This window comes from Ctenopharyngodon idella, chromosome 5 (assembly GCF_019924925.1).
Source record: "Ctenopharyngodon idella isolate HZGC_01 chromosome 5, HZGC01, whole genome shotgun sequence".
NCBI lineage: Eukaryota > Metazoa > Chordata > Actinopteri > Cypriniformes > Xenocyprididae > Ctenopharyngodon > Ctenopharyngodon idella.
Window position 1 is genome coordinate 32,124,635 of NC_067224.1, and position 24,747 is coordinate 32,149,381.

Here is a 24,747-nt window from a genome sequence, read left to right on the forward strand (position 1 = left end):
TCTTATTACTTATGAATGGGAGAAACTGCAATGTGCAATATTGCGGAATATGTCCCGCCTTCTAAGTAAAAGAGCCAATCGCTGATTGGTAAAGTAATTACATCACTGCAGCTGCTGTTAAAAGCTCCGGTTCCAATCGAAACCGGAGACTCACGCTTAGGACTGCACATGCTCATTGGCTGGTAAAATAGCCTTTAAAATATGCTTTTTAATGCTATTTGAGCATAAGAAACAACATTTATGGGTCAGTTCACGTCAGCGAATCGATGCGTTTGTGTAAAAAAAATATCCATAATTAAGAAGTTATGAAGTAAAATATCTAGCTTCCGCCAGATATTCAACATACGAAGAAAGTGTAAAGCAGTTCAAAACGCTTACGTTACATCCTACGCCTTCCCTGTTCAACTTACGGAAAAAGTGTAAGTGACAGTTTACACTTTCTTCGTAACTTGAATACGGAAGGCAGAAGCTAGATATTTTACTTCATAACTTGTTTTTTTTTTGTTTTTTTTACACTAACGCATCGCTTCGCTTCAGAAGGCCTTTATTAACTCCCCGGAGCCATGTGGAGTACACATTTATGATGGATGTGGATAGAAGCACTTTTTTTCAGCTCATACTCGTGACCCCTGTTCACTGTCATTATAAAGCTCGGATGCGTCAAGATATTTATTAATATTTCTCAGATTGTGTTCATCAGAAAGAAGAAAGTCATATACACCTAGGATGGCTTGAGGGTGAGTAAAGCTTGGGCTAATTTTCATTTGAAAGCGAACTAATTCTTTAAATTAAAAAATAAATGAAATACTGAATTCTGCAGATCCCGTGTGGTCATGGTTATATACAATATGTTGAAATTGCAAATGCACATGTATTCTTCGATTATATAGCTTCAGAAGAAGTTTACACATAGATGCCTCATTTCCTATGCACCTCTGCTATGCAGTCAGATGGGGGAAGGGAGATGGTTAATTGAAAGAGGGGAAAAAAATGAAATGAGATAAAAGGTCGACTTCAGAAATGGCCTCATAATCCTGTCAGAATCACCCACTGTTGAATTACAGTCAGTTAGGCATATCTTATTTGACTAAGCGCATTTAAAGACAAATGAGCAAGTGATTGTGGAGAACAAGAAAAAGAAAGGAGTGGCTCATCATTAGATGATTTATTGTGGCACGGGGCTGAAAGAAAGCTGCTTTACTAAATTCAGAAACACTACCATTGAGGAGAAAACAATTAACAGCTGAGGACATAGACATCTTAAGATGCAGAACGTCTTATTGTTTCATTCATATTCTCAAACAGTCCTTTGATTGTTGCTCATGATTGAATGGTTCTGATGATAAAAAGAATAATCTGAAAGATGTCACAAAAATGAGATTATGTTTATGGAAAAAAATCCAATAATGATGACAATAGTGGTAGTGCACCGGCACATGACCGTGTTTGCGATTATGATGACAGCAACAGCATGACATAATTAGCGTGGCCATTACCCTCTGGTGATACCGAGAAACCAAATACGGTCAAGTTTGTTCACAGTAATCACTCCTGTTATGCATCTTCAATAATAATTTAGTCATAATGATCTTAGAATGATATCATGTTTCCAATGATGCAGAGCTCAAAGACTCAGACATTTTCAGACCGCGCATCTCTGATGTCTTGCCACATGACCAAAGAAAAGGTTACAAGTGAAGCTGCCGCAGACAGTCCGACAATGAACATCTGACATGGCAATCATTAAGAACAAAATTGCCTCGAGCGCCAACTTTCTTATTATGTGCCAACACTGTTGTAGAAAAAAGTAATGGCATTGTTAAAACAGATTAATATAATTAAGCAAGCACTAACTGCAGCGAGAGTTCAGGGAACTTGCCTTTTGAGAATATGTGTGATAAAAGTGGATAATAGAGATAAACACATGCAAAGATATCAGAGAGAAAGAATGTAAGAGAAAATCACTTATTTTCAGATTCACAACTTGAAGTATTTTTCTGGGATTTGTGGTGATAATTCAGTAGCAGGCTAGCTGAAATATGAGTCTATATTTATATTCATTATATGGAGAGTTCTTAGTAGCCTATGTGTTGTATTGTTGCGATGACACATGATCTGACATTCAGTGCTAAGTATGTGGATTTGTTGTGTAAAAAACTACTGTTACTGTAACAGATGCTTGATACACTCCTGCTGCATTTAGTTAGGACATGTCAACAGGTGGATTTATGTTTTTTTTGTCCTGTACTCACTGGAGGTTACATTATGTTGTCATGTAAATAATTGCAGGGTGACATCACACTCACCTCAAATTACCGCAGATTCGCTGCGGTGTTCAGGAAAACCACCTGCTATATTTGCGCATGCCTCACTGTCACAACACATTACCATGACAAAAAAATACACTATATAACGGCTAAAATGAACAGCAAATCAGTATTTTGGTAGTTCGTGTTTTCTTTCATATTTTAATCAGAGAAAACATCACGTTTACAGTGACACCAGTCACTCTGGCGCATGGATGTCCATTCTACCGAGGCATTCGCATGAATAATTTACTGTTTTTCCGTACTAGTATATCCCACTACACAGTGGGAAAGTCTAAAACATTGTGTTTCATCACCACTGTATCCTATAGGCTAAGGCAAAACAGAGGAGTTTTCCTCCATCCCAGCAGAATTTAATCTTAACACTTGCGATGCAGACTTGTGGACTAGTATGTACAAATATTACTGCGGTGCTGAAGAGAAATAAGAGCGCAGCTTCTTCTTAAAGGGACAGTTCACACAAAAATGAAAATGCTGTAATTCACTCACTTTATGGTTGTTTCAAATCTGTATATGACTTCTAAACACAGAATGAGATGCTAGACAAAATGAGCTCAGTCACCGCTGACTTTCACTGCATATTTCCATACAATGAAAGTGAATGGTGACTGAGACTGTCATTCTGCTTTACATCTGACGGGAAAAAAGTCATACGGGGTTTGGAACAATATGAGGGTGAGTAAACGATAACAGAATTTTCGTTTTTAGGTTAAGTGTCCCTTTGAGTTTACTAGACCGCAACATTATTAAGACACACACACACACACACACACATTTAGCATAATTAAAATATAGGCTTCAAATACCAGTTTGTAAAAAGAAAAATAAATGATTCTTGTTGGAATTGCATATTTCCAATATCCGCATCTAATATGCTGATTGATCACTCCTGGGAGGGTGCCGCTTGTTGCACGTTGAAATGAGATGTGTTGAGTATATAACCCCTGATATTGCTGCAATGACTGTGTCAGAATAACCTCCACAAACCAACAACTGATTTCAAATACCTCATTTTAAATATCAATATCTATAAACATGAAATACAGTAACTGAATGCTTTACCGTTGGTTGAAACTCAACAGTTTGTTCGCTGCAGGGTCTGCAGCGCTCATGGCCCCATGCGATGTTATTCTCTCCCGCAGTCCAAGTTCTTCTGTCCCTCGCCTTGTTTTCTTAGTCTTCTCTTTCACAGAGACAGATTAGTAACCATCATTTTCCTGACAGCTGCGCGTGCTGCTGTATCTCTTCATTGCGTTGCCTTTTTTGTAGGCTATTGGTAGTAACGCGTTTCTGCCGGTCTCTTTCTTAATGCACCTTGATGGACGCAGTGGTTAGATTCGTATGGACACACCTCGCGCGTAACTGAACATTCAAGAAGCAGATTCTCATGGACTGGAGTCCCCTCACGGTCGCGCGCCGTGCTCGTGACCGAGAAAGTCAGGTGGAGAGCTTGTTAACTGCATGTTCTCTTTACGTTGCTAGAGCAGACCCGTTGCAAAATGATAAAAGACAAGAAAATAGCAGCCTCTAAATAAGCAGCAACTGACAGAACACATAATCAGTGTAACACACGACACTAAATTAATGCTATAACCCAAATAACATAAAAAGCAACACAGCACTCCAATTCAAACAACATAGCTAAAAAAACTTTTAAAATAAAATCCAAATAAATGTGAATTCCCTAAGACGACTCATGCATAATTTATGTATTAAAAACATAATTTTAAGAATAGTTTACCATAAAAGCTTATATATTACTGTTAAGTAAAATAGAAATTTTATTTTTCTATAACAAAAAATACTTATTTTTTTAAAATAATTTTTGAGGGATCCTGGAGTTAACCAATAAATGTGCAGAAATAGACGAGGCCAGTTTCTCCCATCTCTCTCTCTCTCTCTCATACAAAACACTTGGTGAAATATTTTAATTGGAATATTTAATTGCCTTTGTGGCAAAGTGATTTAAAGGGTGAAAGATTATTATTAATCGAGTGCATTCACTGAAATGCTGAGAATCTTTTTATTAGCAAAATTTCCACGTCTGTTAGTTTTGCTGTCAACATCATTTTGAGGCATTTACACAGGCACTGCCTATGGTGCGTTGAACAGCATGTAACGCTACCCGAGATCATCGTGCTGTAGAACCAGACAGCTTCTCATTATGACACTCATTTACATTAGAAAGATTCAGGCTTGCATGATTTTCAATAATGTCACAATTGGTGACTGTGACTTACAGCTGCTTCATCATAGGTAAAGGAATAACTTGTCACCAGCTCTGTATGCAAACACATTATGAGGTGAGTCCATGCAAATGAGGGTAACCGTAATTTTTCCACTGGGCTTTATTTCAAAAGGCAGATCATTAGCCATATGTGTTTGCATGCATGTGATATGTGAATGTGTGCATGTTTTGACATCTGTCTCCAAGGATTCTGCACATTTTGCATTCACAAAATGGACTGAGAACACCAACCGTTAATGAAAAACATCCCTCCTGCGCTGTTTGTGTTTCTAGACAGTGTTTTTTGCCCTTATGATCTCATAACCTTCATTCTTCTTTCCACTGCCCCAGGTCTATCCATAATCCTCCTGTCTAGCACAGAAGTGAGGGACGCAATGAGGTCATTGTTCACACAATAACCTTTTCTTCTCATTTAATCTCTCTCTCTCTTGACTCACCCTCACTGTCTGATGGTGTCACACAGTCAGACACATCTACATGCCTGTTCTGCTCATTATACACCTGCAGAGCATATAACTGTTTAAATGCGAGAGAGTTATAGCAAGACTGAGAGAAAGGGTGAAAGACCCCCTGTGGTGAAAAATCAAGTTTTTAATGGTGGTGAAAATCAAGTTTTTAATGTTGTTTATATGTCTATGTAGCGTTTTTAATATGCTTTAAGACAAACCATGTGCAAATTCATAAGTCAACACCATTGCTGAGTATTTTCTCCTTAAAGGGGATAGTTCACCCAAAAATGAAAATTCTGTCATCATTTACTCACCCTCAAGTTGTTCCAAACCTGTATAAATTTCTTTGTTCTGTTGAACACAAAGGAAGATATTTTGAAGAATGTGGGAAACTGAACAGTTTTGGGGCACCATTGACTTCCATAGTATTTTTTTTTCCTACTATGGAAGTCAATGATGCCCCAAAGCGGCTTGGTTACAAACTTTCTTCAAAATATCTTCCTTTGTGTTCAGCAGAACAAAGAAATTCATACAGGTTTGGAACAACTTGAGGGTGAGTAAATGATGACAGAATTTTCATTTTTGGGTGAACTATCGCTTTAAAACTTTAGTAAACCAAAGACATTCTCAAAAACGCGGTTTGAAATCTCTGGTCTTTCTTATGTCACAAACTACCTTGTAACCAATCACGTCAGGGTGCGGGCGGGGTTTAGCATATCATTAACTATGCTGTGAAGCAGGGGAGTCTCAAGAGAAGCCATGTTATCCCGGAATATTTTTCTGTTGATATGAAAAATCAGGTACTTTTAGCAATATAGCGGGTGAATTATGTATATGATGTATATTACGATGTTATGATGAATTATTTGCCTTTCTCCACTGACGTTCCAAGTTGTTCAAAGCATTTCCAATGATACTGATTTGTGTAATATTACATGATTTGTGTAATATTAGCAAAACATTATTAGCTGTTTGATAACGTAGTCAAGCAAAAGGCTAATCATATTAATACCGTCATGTGTCCGATGTTTTAAAGAGCGTTACCATTGTGCAAAATTTACTACAGTAACTTGAGTAAAGCTGATCGAGTGGATCTCTGAGCTCGTGTGAGTGAGTGGAGGTGGGGCTAATTTGCATATTCATTGATCTGTATATACTAAATGAAGCAAGGGTGTAGAGTTACATTCAAGCTATTTTAAGGCATGACAAAATATTTTTCATAGGAAAAAACATTTAAATATGTCATTTTAGTTTTAAGGGATACAATTATTGACTACAGGGGGACTTTTAGGAATATAAGAATCCTGAGATATGCAAAAGGAAGTGAGCAGAGATTTAATTTCAGAATTACTACTCTTTATAATTATTACTAGCAGAACAGCATGTTATTAGCCAAACTGAGGCATGCAGTAAACAGACTCCAACACAAAAGTAACATAATCAGCGTGTCTCTGGTATGTAAGTCCCTCCCTGATGACATCACAGGTAGTAATGGAATGATTGGGAAGAGGTAATGAATAGATTTGGAAACCTATATTGAAAAAAAAATTGGTATGTGTGGTAAAACTGTGTGTTTTATTTGACATTTTATAAGATTCGAAATGTAAGGACAACATAGTACAATTCATTATTCAATTAATCTATTTATAAAGGACTTTGAATGACTTTCCCAATCCTCTTGGGAAAAAAACAACAACAAAAAAAGCACTTAAAACATGTAAAATTATAAAAGAACCGCAATTTTTGTAAGATTATTTGTTTGGAAACTGACAAACAGAAGAAAATCAAACCATTTATAATTAGAATTTTACATAAAATCAAGCAGAGCATGCATGGGTGTTTATATGCTGAATGGTTTTTGTTCAGGTGTGTGTGTGCACAGGCTTTTGTGTGTGTTTGTAACCTAAACTCTTTTGTTTCGAGGCTTGTGGGTATTATAGCACCAAATGAAATGTGCGGTTGAGCACCTCATTGTCAACATAAGAGTTCAAATTACAGGTGCAGTAATCACATACAGGTCTACACACACACACTTCACAACAATACACATGCATACACATTACAAAAGAATATTACACAACAGTTTAAACCATAATGACATTTTTCGACTAAAGCAGCACACGCAAAATCCAGATGCTAATGACTATAAACAACAGACAGGTGCACGGTAGTCACATTAGAAACAGCTAGTCTTTGAAAAATGCAGCACTTGATAACAGCATTCATCTCACACTGGCTCTTCCAGATGAATAGCACATAAGACAGGACAGTGTTTGTGTAGTTGTGTCCTTGTTAAAGAGCTACGCTTTGCATGTGTTGTCAGGAAGAGTGAAGCAATTGAATACTGAAGCAGATCAAACTTTCAATGTATGTGGAAGAGGGGATCTTGTGAGCAAGGTGAAAAACAAATCCGTCTCACTAATATGCGGATCATTTGCACATGCACAAACACCAGCATGCAAACATGTTATCCTCTTCACAACATGTTTAGCTAGTATACTTCACAGAAACTTTAATTAAATGGGCACATATAACCACACTTCTGTAATGTTCTAAAACATGTAAAACATTCATTTATTGACAGCAGCTCCACAACTTTCTGGCGCCCGATGCGCACACCTGCCCGCCTACATTTACACAACAACAATAGGCCTACCTGTTTGCTATTCAGAAACTTGGCCCGAAACTTTCTTTCAAAAGACTGAAATGTTAGAAACCTCAGAGCTTCAGACTTTGCAAAGAGGCTGTTGTTGTTATCACAGCAATGTAAATACAGTATAGCTTGTGAGTACATGTAAAATTTCACATGCAAAGAGGACATTTACATAGCGTACTATATAAGTCTTACAGGCACAGAAACATGAAATTTAATTCTATGAATCGACTGCTATAGCTTCTGCATTTAGCCTCAGTGGCCACTGCAACTTCTGGTGCAGTTCAATGTATAGAAATTTTGAAAAAATGAAGCACAAATGTATATACTGAAGAAGTTTCCCACAACAGGACAAAGCAATATTGATATGATCCACCTTTTCGCTAAAGGTATTAAAAGCTTCTCATGTTTTAATATACTAAAATGTTTTTAGAAATATGACTATGCTATGAGAGATTACTACAAAACTGAATCAACATGCACCAATGCTAAATGTTTCTGTATTTCCTAATCATTTGTTAACAACATGTATTCTTTACTTCATTGAGCTCATTGTTTCTGTTTTAAAATACATTGTTTAAACTAATACATTGTTAGCTAACTGCATGTTTCCTATATGTACAATTCTGAAATACATAATTTGGACTCAGTCAACCCTGATAACAGATCATTCTAAATTGTAATGTAGGCATGCACTTTCTGTAAAGCTGCTTTGAAATGATATGTATTGTGAAAAGTGCTATACAAATAAATGTGAACTGAACTGAATTTAACTATACCGAAAGCTGAGATTTTGGTCATAAATAACCAATTTCTAAGTGTGTTTGGTGCAAAACAGTTTAGGAACATTAACACAAAAATGTATGAGAAGACCTTAAATAACAGCAGTAGACTTTGTTACTGTATATTATAAAATGAAACAATATCACACAAGCAAGAGAGTGGAATATCAGCACATATGTGATCATACAACAACAGGACAGCAATTTCCCCCTCGCCGCTTGAGGCAATATCAGCTCAAAAGCAAAGCTTCTAGCCAACATTTCTATTGTGCCTCAGCAGATATCATATGTACTGCAAGATCCTTGGCAATTCCCTTTTGTGTAAAATATGATCCTTTTGATAAACCAAAAGATACCTTGCGTCAGTTCAAATGCTTTGCAGCAACAACTTGCAGAAGACAAGTACTCTTTCCAAAGCAGGTCTTTCCAAAAACATCAAATGACTGGGAAAGTACAGCTATCCCTGGTTATTCTTGTTGCTTTGTAACTATCAGACATAGCGCTGATCCAAGTATATGCCTTAAAAATAAATAATTTCTATTTGTATGCAAATTGAATTTGTATTTTCATGCACAGATATAGGACTTGCTTGGCATCAGCAACATTCAAACATTAGATCTGTTCAGCTAAAATGAAAGAACATGTCCAAAAATCCCTGAATGGGATTGTCCAATATAAAATCAATGCAATCAGCACATTAAATGCATATTTTGGTGTGTTTGGCTGTTAGCAATCTGAATAACGTTAATTGAGAAAAACATTTATTGGGAAAAACATTTTTTCCCAATAAAACCTTACCTATTAGTGTTCTGATACTTTAAGCAGATCATGGGTGAGTCCTTGACTTTTGACGGTTGAGGGAAAAAAAGCTTAAAATGTCAAAGCTGAAATCCTTGCAAAAGTACAGATGTCAATCTTCATTAAAACAGCAAAAACATTATTAAAATCCTCATTGGTCATGAACAAGATCCTCGTAAGTCGGCTTAAACCCTATTACTGCTCCCATCATGAATGTTGTGTGGACCATCAGAAGATTTTTTTTTGTAAATCAAAGTAGGCCGTTAGAGCGACACAGGAATAACTGTCCGGTAGAATTCTGCTATGCGAGCAGTGCTATTTGTTGGAATATTTGGTGTTGTCTATGTACCTGAGAAATAGAAATGTGTTAGAAAATCCTGTAATACCACACCACTGATCCTCTGCTTTCTCTCTCTCTCACACACACACCTTGGAGAGCAAAGATCGAGTGGGCCCAAAATCACATGAACATATTGTGTGTTTCCTTGCCAAGTACAGACTTAAGCACAGCACGATCTTTTCCCACATAGATCAGCCTTGATGTAAAGCACCCTCACTGACATCATGCTACACAAAATCAGCAATTTTGCACTATCAACAAAAACACTTTAGCTCTGCTCTATATTGAGTATTCTAATAATTTGCCAAATGCCAGCTTTCATAGGAACTGGTTAAATGATGACAGAATTTTCATTTTTGGGTGAAAACAGAGATAATAACAGCATAAATGCTAACAATGATGCTGGCTATTTAGAGCTTAAAAAATTTGCTTATACATTGATTTTATGATAATACCTAAATTTTATTTGCACAAAGCACAATAAAAACATTACTAATGCATCAAAATTCATTTGACTTTTAGTGGAAGAAAACAATGCAAATGTATAGCTAGAATTCAAACATCCTTAGGATAATATGCTAATAATACTGCATGATTATATACAATTTTTCACATTGATTTGAGTCTTTTTTCCTTATTAAGTTAGTTATGATATGTTGCATAGTACCAACATTTATCAAGAAATTTAGAAATGTCAACACAGTGTACACATGCTAACCCTGTATGGGACTAATTGTGAAATCACAGCTAGAAAAAATAAAGTACTTTATATTTTACATATATTTAAGACTAAAATCATTTTCCAGAATTAGATTTCTACATCTGACCTTTGACCTTTTTTAGGATGCCGTCACTTATAAGTGACTTTGTCCAATTAGGGTAAATTATTTTTGGCAAATTGTCTGAAACTTCACATACATTCAAATGCATTTTCACTATCATCTGAAAAGTAGTAAATAGGTCTTAGTGTTTCAAAAAACAAAACAAAAAACATTTAAAATCTTTATTAAAAGTTCAATATGTAAGAATTTTGCCAAAAACCACTAGGCCAGTGTTATATATTTTGTTCACTCGAGTACTTACAATATCCCAAATGTTTCCTACTGTTTGTAAATCGTGAGAAAATTGCTATTTTAACCAAGGCTCCGGGACGTGTGAGGAGTCGCCTGTCAATTGCGTCATACCCGTGTTACCCTCGGTTTCCGGTTTTATTTTGTAGAAACCATGGAAACACCAAAGACGCTTTAATATTTACATGTTTTAATAGACAAGGGAACAACTGTTTGGTTACATTTATAGACAGAAAACGAATTATTGTTATAAAGCTCAACACGTTCAGTCTTATTGCTTAAATTTAATTTTCTTGATTTTTTTGTGAGTACCATGCTTTACCATGCCTCAGAGAAAAACACTATTTTGTGAAGTAGCTAACATAGCATAATCAGATGCAGATTTATTTTTAGTAACAGTAATACAGAATTTTCTCCATCATACAATACGTTTTAAAATTAATCGCATGCCATTTATCAACACAAGCCATCCAGCATTTACTATGATATTCTAAAATCGATCTAGCTTACTGCAGTGTGCAACAAGTGTCTTACAGCAGAGTAACGTTATAACATCATTTTCAACACACTCATGTATCTAATATGATAAACAGCACTGTTACCTCATACTCATGACCGGAAAAGCGGAATCAGCGCCGACGACTGTGGCATAATAAAAGTTCCGCTGCTTGCGGCATATGTTGCATTCGTCTGTAGTTAACAATCGCTCCAGCGGCCTTGTTCAGCTCCCACAACACTCGCCCCTGCTCTGCTTCATACTACAGTAACGTTAATAATCGCATCCAAGAACATGATTTCTTCCCGAGTCCTATCCCGATTATTTTCCACCGGCTGTGAGGTGAAGACCACATATCCCCAGATTCCGTGCTCAAACTTGGCGTGATTGAGCTACGCCTTTGTTTTGAACAGGCCTCTAGCGACCTCTAGCGGACAGAAAATTCTACATATTGCACCTTTAACATTCCATTTCATCTTGTGCTAAATTTCATTTGGAATTCACATGTAAAAATGTCAAAAACTTGATACAAATTCAGATGCAACTTCACTGCCTGGAAGTGTTTCAAAAAGCTTAAAAAAATCTTTAACATTGTTTCTTTCTTGTAATTTCAAATCAATGATTGTAGCACAAGTGAAAATCAACAAGACTCTTCTTTTTCAGTGTAGCTCACACTTTCCACATGCAACTCGATTTTGACCTGTTTAGTCATAATTTTTGGAGCATCCATGCTTGTTAGTGTAGTGAGGCCAATAGGCAATAGCATCTGACCTTTGGTTGTATTATGGATCACATCTTCCAAACCGCCAGAGGGTAATGTACCAAAATGCCTGACTTCCACAACAATCTATGATTTATATTCTTCATCTCTGGTCTCACCCTCACTGCTTCTATCCTTCTTGATCCTCAAATTTCTTTCTTACTACGACCTCGTTTTCTGATGCACTGCCATCACTACCATCAATACTTTTAGGAAAAGGTACAGCTTTTCCTCTCTTTCTTCTATAAAACTTACTAACATCAACCTAAAACACAGGAGAAAAGACTATTATACTGCCTGCAAGTACTGAACAATAGTGCCATCTACGCAGAAAATATGTATCCCCTACAAGTTATGCATGACGCAGTTGTTTTTTTTTTTTTGTCTTTGAGTTACTGTTTTTACAAAATGTGCATTAAAAATGACCAAAAACTTTAGAAAGCACATTTGGATGTACAATGAAATGTTTTAAAAATGAAATGTATATGTATTTTCATGTCTAAAATGAACTTACTATGGTGCCTTGACAGCATAACATGTCTCCTTCACTTCCTTGTTGCCAAAAATGTTAAGCACAAGGCAAATAGATTTTAATTTTACTGGTTGAAGGGGATGTCATATGATATTACTATTTTTTTTAACATTATTATTGTATTTTAAATGCAATTTAGCATCATTTATAAATGATGATGTCCCATAGATGGCTAACCTACACTGTAAACATCAAATAATGTGTTAAAGCTATATATTAAGAGTGACTTTTGTTTGGTTACAATCTCTTGAGAGTTTGAGAGAAACGGCAGCCATTACAACTCAAGAAATATGAACACAGAACGTGAGGACAAGAAAAGAGCATTTCTGACCAGACAGAACAGCAACCTTTTCCCTTTTAAACTAGGATGTAGATGATCCAAAAAATCATGACTCTGACACAAACATGCCCATGCATATAAATGCACATATCTGCAGCTGGCCAGCTGTTGCACAAAGGTTAAGTCCTTTGATTATGATAAAGAGTGGGGTCATTCTTCATGGTGTGTGTCTGACAGGGCGACATTTTCAGAGCCCAGTCTGTGAACTGCTGGCATTTTGGAGCAGATCAGACTGAGGGCAGATGTTAGACTGAGGGTTAAACTTTCCCTGAGGAAAGAAGAATGTACCAAAGCAAATATTCTTAAAAAAAAATACTACAAATGCATTAGACAAAATTCTGAGCATGATCAGTGTGATTAACAAATGCGCAGTCTCTTATTTTAAATACGCAGTCTCTTATTTTTAAATCTAATAATTATGCAGTTGGATGAACAGAGTGCATTGTTAATCATATTAAACATATGCTCCATGCCCTCTATGGAATACTATAAGCTGGATCGATTGGCAGCTTAACAGAAAAACTTCCAGCCACCATTTGTGTTGTGCCTCAACGTGTATCATATATGGTACTGCAAGACCCTTGGCAGGTAAACATCACATCATTTACCTTTCTTTTGTGAAAAATATGGGCTTTTTGGCTAACTAAAAGAAATCTTTTCTTTGTTAAAATGCTTTGTGTCAACAACAAATCTCTCCGAAAATATCAACTGACTTGGAAAGTACAGCTAAATTATAATACCTGGTTCTTGCGTCTTAAAATCCAATGGGTTCCATATATTTGACCACAGTGTCCTCTAGTGGTTATATGTGTCTATGTGTCAGAACCAGATACAGTTGGTAATGTGATCTAGATTAATTAAAAAGTCATCTAAATCAACTTTCCCCCTCTGATTTAAAGGTAATTCATTACAGTCAAGAAAATAACTCATCCAAAGGCAGCAAAGCTCTGAGATTTATTGTGAGTTAACATCCAATAATTATATACACTAGGAAAAATTACAGAAAATATCCTAAATTTCTTAAAGGGATAGCTCACCCAAAAATGAAAATTCTGTCATCATTTACTCACTTTCAAGCTGTTCCAAACCTGTATGAATTTCTTTCTTCTGCTGAACACAAAAGAAGATATTTTGAAGAATATCGGTTACCAAACAGTTGATGGATCCCATTGACTTCCATAGCATTTTCCCGCCATACTATGGAAGTAAATGGGGCCCCATTAAGTGTTTGGCTACCCATATTTAAATGAGAGAATTTTAATTTTTGGGTGAACTATCCCGTTAAAGCAGCTACACTGATAGTACACACATAGTTTTTATTATTATTTTTTTATTATTATTCCAATCACTTTTTGCTTACTGGTTAGATAATTATGTAGGCTACAATAAATCAAGTTTTTCAACAAAAATGTTTTTGAAACAAAATTATATGAAAACTGTAAATACTGAAATGCTGATGTTTTCCATTAGCAGAGGAAAATATGTCCTAATAAATAAAATATGTATATTCTAAAACTATGTATCTGAATATTTTAAAAAGATAATGTGACTATATATTTATATTAATTATTTGCGGATATAATATGAAAACGTTGCTATATTAATTACAATCTTATTGTCAGAAGTGGCGGTCACTGACCACCAGGTGGGGCAAACTGGACAAACTATATACATACAGTCAAACCAAAATTTATTCAGACACCTTGAACATTTCATTCATTATTACAGTTTATTCACTACAGTTTTAAAAAATGGTAATAAAATATGACAAGATCTCAGAGTTAAACTGTGTCAGAAAAAATGTATCTTAATTATGTCAGATAACACTTAAGCAAAACATGGTCAGGTCAAAGTGTCTGAATAATTTTTGGTTCCAGATTTTTATCAGTTTTACTGGTAGTCCACTGTATGAAGAATTTTTAGGTATAATATGTCACAGTTTACTTTATTTTGCCATCCTCACTTACATAAATGAACTATAGTGTCCTGCACCCAACTAGTAGAAATATATCAAAAACATCAAAAATGTCTGATTAATTTTTGGTTTGACTGTATATACCCTAGCTGATAGGAACTCAACCCTGCTCCAGGAGTTCCATTCCAGCCCTGCTCCAACACACCTGCCTGTATTTTTAATATACCCCATAACTTTAATTATATGAACAATAAAAAAAAAGTGTCACTTCCTATGTGAAAAATATTTCCTTTACCTCTCTGTTCAGTCAAATTAAATAGGCCTACCTACATATAACACCATGTCAGTGTCTTATAAAAAAACTTAACGTTAACCAATTTAAAGATCCCTAGCCATCCTAACACAGAGCCACACCACTAAATTTACGCTACACACACCCAGTGTGAATGCCCTTGTGGCGGGGAGCTAACCAACAGTATTTTAAACAGTGGTCCCGCCAAAGGCTAAACTCCAAAAAGCTCCATCCATCCTACGCTGGGTGCGTTCCAGGGTTGCTATAATGGGAAGAGAGTCTTTCCTAGTGAGGCTTCCTGGAGCAAAAAACACTAATGTGTAGGTATGCGTCTTTAAACCTTAAATGGAAGCATATGTGGGCGCGGAATGAAAGTTTACATAGGGCTGTAATCAGAGCGGGACTCTTTCTTTTATTCCGCTGCTTGATTTCCGTCTATTTTTCTCTGCAAATGAGGAGGTTGTGCTCGAGCACATGCAGACCGCACAGCTGAGAGTGATTAGTGTTAGCTGTAGTGCTAGTATTATCAGATTGGTACGAACTGCAGGGCTGGCTGCTCAGAAGCAAAAGAGAGCGAACGAGAGATGACTGAAAATAGCAAGAACTTTAGTCTCTTTGCATGCACAATCCAAATGATTCAAATTAGATTCATGAGATACTATACAGGCTCATGCTCAGGTTACTGGATGAGTTTGTGTGCAGCTGCTCAGCATACACACATTCACACACGTTCAAACACAAATGAACTCAGTGTGAGTCATAGAGTGTCATCTCCACCCTAACAGCTTAAATGGTGCCGTGAACTTTCTCACTCTCATTTCTGTGTTCACTATTCTCTCTATTAGTAATAACTACAGAATGCAGGGGGTGGCAGGCTTGTGTTTGATAACTTATTAACTTTAGATTCAGAATTAGTTTATTGCTTAGATTGCTTAGTAATGAGTGCTAAAATTCAGAAGGACAGGAAAATATCAAGGCATAAATTTGGCATGAATATTTGGTTACACTATATTTTAGGGTGTGCTTGTTACAGTGTAATTATACAAATAAGTACTAAGTAATATTAAATAACAACATGTACTTGCTATATAATTAGGGTTAGAGGTAGAATTTGGTTTAGGGCTAGGTGCTTGTAATTATGCAAAATTTACTGTTATTACTATTGTAAGCACATGTAAGATGTGTAACACTGTCAAATAAAGTGTTACCAAATATTTAAATAATTACATAATTATTCTTTGTAACTTCTGAAAATCAGGATTTATTTATTTATTTGTTAAAGTTATAGTGTGTATTTGTGCATGTGGAGGTTTGTGTTTAATTATATTAACAGTGATCCTTTCTAGTATTTTCCTGTGGAGATTGTGGGCAGTCCACTGTTACTTCTACTTTTTTATGGCGGCGATACAAAGGAAGTAGGTAACACAAAACCAACTGTCAAATCCACAAGAATACATTATTTCTCTTTCCTCTAGTGAAAAGGAAGAATTGGCTATATGCTTTGCTATACTTTCTATGATCACAATGAGGCTCTGTTATTGTACTACAGTATGTCTGCTTTGAAAAATGGTATTATAGCTCTTGTTTTTTTAAATATATTTCATTATTTAAAAAAACAGTAAGTGGGAGTCTGAAATTGATGCTTTCATTGATTTTCAATTTCTTACATTTCACAATGTTTTTATTATTTTAGTTTGTTTGACTAGTTATTTTGAAGGACTGACAAAGACAACAGGTATCTTTGTGTCTTGAATGATTTATAATGTTGAGGAAATTAAAATCCCATTAGAGTTGTTTACAACTGATTCCTGACAGAGAAGCTACTAAACAAAGTAGATAAAAGACAGCAAAATAAATGGTGCATGAATGAGCATAGAAAGGACCTAATAAGTAAGAGAGAGAGAGAAAGGAGGACTTTGTAATTAAAGCAATGTTCAGTACAGAAAGAAAAAAAAGGTAGCAAATTAGGCAAAACAGAAAGCTGTTACAGACATACCATAGAACTCCATAACAGCAATATTTTTAAACAGCCTTTTCACTGCATTTCACCAGACTTCTTTGTAACAGACATAGAGTACTGTGCATGTGTGTTTGTGTGTGGCCTTCAAAACAATTGAATGATCATGTTATACTCTGCCACTTGAGAAAAAACTGTCTTCGTGATAAAACATTATGGAGAAATAAAATGAAAGCAGTGGGTCTCTCGCCTACACGTTGTTAGGGGCTGATGCATTCTCCTCCTCATCAATGTCCTTGTCTGAGCACATTAAGTCTGTCCGCAGGAGTAATTTGTTGCTTGTTTGGGGAGTATGTAATTTGCGGTTTATATGGGAAGGGATTTGTGTAGCTTTTATAGAAATAAGGTACATTCCATGTAGCCCATTGAAGATATAAAGCAGTTTTTTTTGGTCACACTTTACAGACTTCATGATTTTGTGTAACTAATTACCTGCAAGTGCTTGAAGTATTACAGCTGATTTATTCAGACCAACAGCATTCTTGCTGCACTCTCTGCAGTTGATTTTATACAGTAATGGTTCAGTGTACAATAAGTTAATATTTACATTATTTATATTTTGTCGCATACTCTATGAATAGGTACTTTTCTGAATAAGAACATTAAAATTTGTCATGTTCAAATTCATCATGTTGTCATTGTCATGTAACCTACCAGCGTCAGTTCAATTCACTGCCATTCACAAATCCTCTCCTGTGGCCTCATCGGATAGTAAAGTGTCCATTGGATGTACACTTCAGAATGTCGTTGGAAGTAGTAGATCATCCGGGTACATTTTCACCTACTCTTTTCACATACTATTTTTTTGCCTGCTATATAGTAAAGAAGTATGCATATTCGGATCCACTTGTTTAGTTTATAAAATTCTCAGTGTTTTTGAACTCGGTTAAGTAAATGATTCAATAACTTGTTCATAAAGACAGTAACTTGTTTTGTTCCTGCATGAATCAGTGATTTGAAGGAATTGTTCTGGAATGAATGATTCAACGATTCACTCACAAAGACAGTAATTTGTTGCCACATAATTGCGTAATTAACCAGCAGAAAGGGTCTCTTAAAAATCTCCACCACTAAATAACAGATTGACAGTCATACGGACAAGAGGAGTGATACAAACCTTGCTCCGCCAGCTAAATTTGAGGACCAGAACAGTTAGCCATATTATAGGCCTACTAATCAATTATAATAACATGTAATATGGACACAGAAATGTAGTCAATTTTTACTTGACAAAGAGCAACTTAATGAAAGACCTATGCAGAGTTGCAGAACTTGTATTAGACTACTGTAAATACGGGGTCTCTCATTTCAAAATGACCTAAGATTCAGTAGAAATAGGCTATACAGTATTGTCTCAGCATAACACCGCAGTCTACACCATGATGGTCCCAACACAGGCGATAGTCCAAAATGGGGTGTAACCTCTTTCTCATTCTCTTTCTATGTATCCCTGCATTTCTGACACAAACACAGACACATTTATGTGCTGAACCACCAGTGCTTGTGTTGGTGTGTCTGACACTGATGCAGAACCATTACTGAGCTTGAGCGTTAACACTGCTATCATTATATCCTGTCACTTTCACTGACAGAAATGGAAAACAACATTGAAAACACAATACTCTTGCACATGCAAGAACAACGGGTTGGGTACTTGAGATGTGCATTTATAGGAAGGAATATTTCTCAATTATAGCCTGGGGGGGTGGGGGGTGGCTTTTTTGCAGAAAACCCGGATCTCCTCACGACTGTTCATGGGGAATCCCGATGGAAAAAGTGGGTTATTGCCAATAGAGGCTGATGTCTCAGTGTTTAATGGACCATGACTCGCGTCTAAACTCTCAAGAAATTAATTATGCATATATATATATATATATATATATATATAATGTACATTCCCATTATACCCCCCCCCTTTTTATTTTCCCTCTGGTTTTATGTGCCTTTACTGTCTGTATTATCTGTTTTTTTTTCTGTTTATTTCAGTACTTTAAGTGCTGCATATGCTTTGGCAATATATGCTGTTAATCATGCCAATAAAGCTTTGTTGACTCTGAGATCCCTAGCGACAGCCTTAAGACCCTTTTAATATGCTGCTGGTCTATGCCAAATCCCCCTGAAAGCTAGTCCAAACCCACACACTTGAGTAAAACATGTCTATCTCAGATGCCCTAAACACTGCTGTGAAAATTTACAACCCAACCATCCGGTAACCGGATGATGCGGTGCTCTCAAAATGCCCACTCCCCACATAAAACCCCCTTCCCCATATATCAACTCACCTCGTTATTTCGAAACTGCAGCCTTTCCTGAGTAGCAGGGCTCTCTTTCGCATGATCCCCGTTTTCTCTCGCCCCAAGTACATGTTAATATCCGAATTCATGGTGGTGGGATAGCAGGGCACACGGGTCCTGACTGCACGCGCAGAGACACAGAGGCAGCGCGAGCGCTGATGATGATGGTGATGCGGCTCTGCTCCGCGTCTGGCGAATAGAGAGCCGGGAGGGCGCACAAAGAGAGAGGGGGATACAAGATCAACAGAGGGTCCTCCTCCACGGAAAAACCAAAAAGTGAACCACACACTTTCTGCGGCCAGAGAAGATATGATTCAAGTGGATAAAACGTTCTCTGGGTTGAGGAAGGGATTCGTAAACTCCATTCACACCGGATCCTTTGGATCAAAAGTGCAAAAAGTCGTAGGTTAGATAATCTCCGGGTCGATCCCCCGTTCCCCGTTGTTTAGGGCATGTATACTGGAGTAATATACCGCTCCAGCCGTAGAGTCTGCGCGGTCCTAATGTCTACCCAGAAGAATGGAAGAAAACACATGAATTTTTGTGGGGCGGTGACTCTCAAATAAACGAACATATACGCGCTGTCTTTTTTTCTACTTTTCTGCTGAGAACAGTAGCCTATAATTACTGAGACACAGTTTTTCTTTATTTAATTAATTTCTTTATCTATAACCACTGTGTCATAGATTACACATATTCTGAAGAACTCACTCAGGGAGCCAAACCTCAAAGCATCACAGCCAAGTTTATAATATAACAGCAGGTAGCTACTGATACCTACTGATATTGCTACTGAAAACTACTAATACATACATATATATACATACACACACACACACACACACACACATATATATATATATATATATATATTAGATTACTTCAAATTATTAGTATTAATAATAACCATATTGTGAAAAGCAATATACAAATAAATTGAAACTAAAACTCAGGTCAAGTTAACAGGTTATTGATCCAACACACACATAAACAAGTTTAAAACTTGAATAGAAAGATTCACAAAAGACTCAGAAAGAGCAGATGTTCTTAATGGATTAGGACCCCAAAAAAGGGTGGCAGGTCTGTTTTGATTGGGTCATTAACAGCAGGGAAATAGCAATGCTAAATGCAAATACACTGCAAATAACCACGTAATCTTTCATAGTTATAGTAACACAACAAAATAAATAAGCTTATAAACTTTTAAAAGGGAGACAAAAACTTCCTGTATCTTGTTATTGTTGACTTCAACCACTGATCAAGACTGTTTAACTTAATTTTAACATTGCCAGTTGTGTGCTAGTGTTTGTGTGTACAGTGATTCTCGAAGTGTTACTGGAAGAACTGTCTGAGCATGACTCATGCTTGTCAGGGCAGCAAGTATCATGCTTGAGGTCATTTCATTTGCTCTGAAGGTGTATATGTTTGTCCTCATCTGAGTGCGTTTCATATTGGTCTGCCTGACACCACATATAGCCTAACATGTGCATCATGAGCACAGTAATTTATAATGTACTTTAACCTATTTTATTTTATACTCCTGTACTATTTAAGTACTTGAATGCCTTAGCAATACTGTAATGATTACAGTCACATCAATAAAGCTTTGTTGGTTTTGACTCGCATAAACTGAAACAGAGAGAGAGTGAGAGAGAAAGAGAAAGAGAGAGCTTTTAAACAAACCAGCTGCCCTTGATTTACTTGGCATAGATGTCTTAGTCAGTAGAGTAATGGCTAAGACATTTGACCAGTCAGATTTTTTTTTTTTTTTTTACTAAACAACAGAATCAACACCTCAGCCAAACAAAGGTAGCTATAAAAACTGATAAAAGTCTATGACATGCCTATTTGTGCTATGTATATTTTGTATGGAGACTAACATGTTGGAGGTATGAGAGATGGTGTCCAGCCTCACCTTGTAAGGATTCTTTGTTGTCCAGATGGTAATACTGTGTACATTTCACTCACTGAAGGAAAACGTGTGGTATGTGTTTGTGTGTGTGTGTGTGTGTGTGTGTGTCTGTGTGTGTGTGTCTGTGTGTGTGTGTAGAACTTGGCTGGGAAGCAGCATGTCAATTTCTCTGAGACAGCAGGACGGGAAGAAGAGAGAGAAACAGTAACAACAAAATAAGATTTTGGTTATTGTCAGGCAGACTTGTCTTATTTTTGTGAAGTAATTTCATCGTTATTGCACAAACAATTGCATCATTTGTATTCCATCAGGTTTCTTATTCTGCTATCACAATGACATTTAGGGCATCTTGATCAAATTTATATGCTGTTCTTCTGTCCACAATCAGTGGTCTTTTTCTATAAAGCCTGCCAAAATAGCAGAGAGGGATGGGGGATGCTGGTAAAGAAAAAAAAAAAAACATCCTCCATGTATTTAGCAGAAGGTTACCCTGGATACGTCAGTGGGTATTTTGGGAAGCTCTGATCAGCTGATAATGTGTGACTCTGATGAATGGGAGCACACTGATGTATATTTTGAGATCATAATTAGCTGTAATAGGTTTACAAGGGCATTAACAGTGTGATAACAGGAAGAGAACATATAGTCGAGATTTAATAACGGTTTTCATTCAGGAAACACATGCAGAACGAATTTCCGTTCTTACATATACTGTTGCATGGAATTGAATGACAGAGTTTACATAAGCATGGTTTTTTACAAACAATTTACATAAGATGTTGTAACTTCACCATCTGTTTCTAAAAAAACTTCTTTGTTTATTGATTGCCATGCAAAATTAGCTGTGTATTGTGAAAAAATACTTTATCATTATTTATAAGTGAACAACATTTATGTGTATATACACTGCTATTCAATAGATTTGTTTTTGATTAAAGGTGACAGTTGTCACAGTCTGTTTAGTTTCATTGCCATGTTTGTTTTCATTTTCCACCGTCACCTTTTGCCTGAGTTCTAGTTCATTATAAGTTGTCATGGTTTCTAATTAGATCTCACCTGTTCCCTGTTCTATTAATGATCTTCCTCTGTGTATTTAAGCTCTCTGTTTCGTTTGTTCATTGTCTGGAGTTAAAGTGATGGTAGTTATGGCGAACATGTGCAGGTGATGGCCGAGTGAGTGCAGGTGAGGGACAGGAGGGATGCTGGGAAATGTAGTTTCTGACAAGATGACTGGACTGTTGAAGTTGGCCAGATGGAGAGCATTCGTGACAATCAGCATATTAGAATGATTTCTGAAGAATTTCCGAAGGATCATGTAACACTGCAGACTGCTTTGTCATCATACTACTACTATCTTTTAAATGCAGTTTGCCCATTCATCCAGTGGAGCATTTGTGAGGTCAGGCACTGATGCTGGACAAGAAGGCCTGGCTCACAGTTGAGTTCGAGTTCATCCCAAAGGTGTTTGATGGGATTAAGGCCAGGGCTCTTTGCTGCCCAGTAAAGTTTTTCCACACCAAACTCATCCAACCTGAGAAAAGTGCCTTCCCCGAACTGTTCCCACAAAGCTGGGAGCATAGCATTGTCCAAAATATCTTGGTATGATAAACCATTAAGATTTCACCTTCACTGGCCTAGCCCAACCCCTGAAAGTGAAGTGACGTGTAGCCAAGTATGGTGTCCCATACTCAGAATTTGTGCTTGAGCTTTTGTGCTCAGAATTTGAGACTCGAACCCGTGACCTTGAGGTTACAAGTCCAAGTCTCTAATCATTAGGCCACAACTGCCCCCAAATAGCCCTATACCGTTATCCCTCCTCTAACAAACTTTACAGTTGGCTCAATGCAGTCAGACAGGTAATGTTCTCTTGGTGTTTACAAAATCCAGACTCGCCCATCAGACTGCCAAACAGACAAGCGTGATTTGTCACTTCACAGAACAAGTTTCCACTGCTCCAGAGTCCAGTGGCCGCATGCTTTATACTACTCCATCCGACTCCATCCAACTACTTAGTGATGTGAGGCTTGCATGCAGCTGCTCGGCCATGGAAATCCATTCCATGAAGCTCCCGCTGCACAGTTTTTGTGCTGATATTAATGCCAGTGGAAGTTTAGAACTCTTCAGCTATGGAATCATCAGAGCGTTGGCGACTTGCACCATGCACCATGCGCCTCAGCACTCGGTGACCCTGTTCTGTGACTTTAGGCTATACTAGATAGGCAATAGTTTGATTGACAAGTTCTATGGTCCCATGAGCAAAGACAGATTTCAAATCACATACTTCCAGGGCCCTTTGACATTCATCCCTTTGAGATGAATTGGAATGCTAGCAGATATCTTTCTCCAGGTGGGCTATTATAGATGTCCTTGGATGAACACCATAATTTTTTTTTTTGTTGTTGTGAAATGTAGTTGTTGAGTCAGTGTTAAATGAGTCATGTAGGTCCAGCTGGAATGTGGTATTGTACATTAGATTGTTGAGCTCATTTTAAGTAGAAATGCAAGAAATAATCTCTCTACTAAATTCTCCTACACTTCCATAAACACTCAATGGCACATATGCATTTTCTCAAAGATCAAGCGCACGCACACACGCACACACCTTCCAAAATGAAATTTTTCCACTGACATGGGGTGCTTGTTTTGATGTTCCACCCAGGGTGCATTTCTGCTCAGACAGTCTTAAGGTTAATCCCTGAACCAAAAAAAAACATGCATTTGCACACACACACACACACACACACACACACACACACACACACACACACACACACACACGCATACTGTATATATATATGAACACACACACACAGGGTACATTGTGTCCCTGGGGCATCTGGAGGAAAGATGAGAGCTACTAAGAGATTAATTAGACTCACTTCAATAAGTCATTGAGATTCGCACGCACACACACTCTGGTTCCCTCTTTTTCTCTCTCCCACTCTCCTCTTCACCTCCTACCCACTCCTGGCAGTACCATTTGCATGAGTTTCATCTTACCAGAACTTTCTTTTTTTGTCATGTCTTCATCCCTTCCTTCTATCTCTAAAGTGACCTCTTTAAGAACACTGCCATAGCAACCGTAAGCACATTTGGTGCACTTGACCCCTCCAGCTGGTCACTATGTGCCTGGCAGAGGCCCTAAACTAGAGATGGTTTTACTGAGTACTTCATTATGAGATTATTACTGGAGGAGAATACATGAATGTGAATGAAACAGTCATTCATTTTGATTGAACAAGGACAAATCTAAAGTATTAATGCATTAGAGATAGAGACACTTTCATGAATTAATGTGGCCAATGAGCCTTGACATGCTACAAACAATAACAAATTTAATGTGGGAAAACATTATGCATTTAATGTCATCTTTTATGTCAATTATCATGGGAATAAGATAACAAGTAGAGGTGCATTTATCTGAGAGTAAATGCAACAAATAGATTAGATTAAAATGAATTTCCATGAATTTTCCAGTTAATCATGGTAACTGATAAAGATTTATTTAATCATTTTGTAAGG

General features: G+C 36.9%; 1 protein-coding gene across 6 annotated transcripts in view; it reads right to left on the minus strand.

Annotated features, from left to right (window-relative positions):
* garnl3 (GTPase activating Rap/RanGAP domain like 3) overlaps positions 1 to 19,822 on the minus strand; it is a 65,887-nt gene extending 46,065 nt beyond the window's left edge. For 2 of the 6 annotated variants that reach the window (XM_051895242.1, XM_051895244.1), the window contains exon 1: positions 19,302 to 19,821. In XM_051895242.1, coding sequence (XP_051751202.1) covers positions 19,302 to 19,402 — 101 coding nt within the window. In that variant the 5' untranslated portion in view covers positions 19,403 to 19,821. Of the gene's footprint in view, positions 1 to 3,389; positions 3,736 to 9,257; positions 9,664 to 19,301 lie in introns of those variants that run through there. The other 4 variants (XM_051895247.1, XM_051895241.1, XM_051895245.1 and 1 more) reach the window with 4 other exon arrangements.
* Positions 19,823 to 24,747: the final 4,925 nt, after the last annotated feature.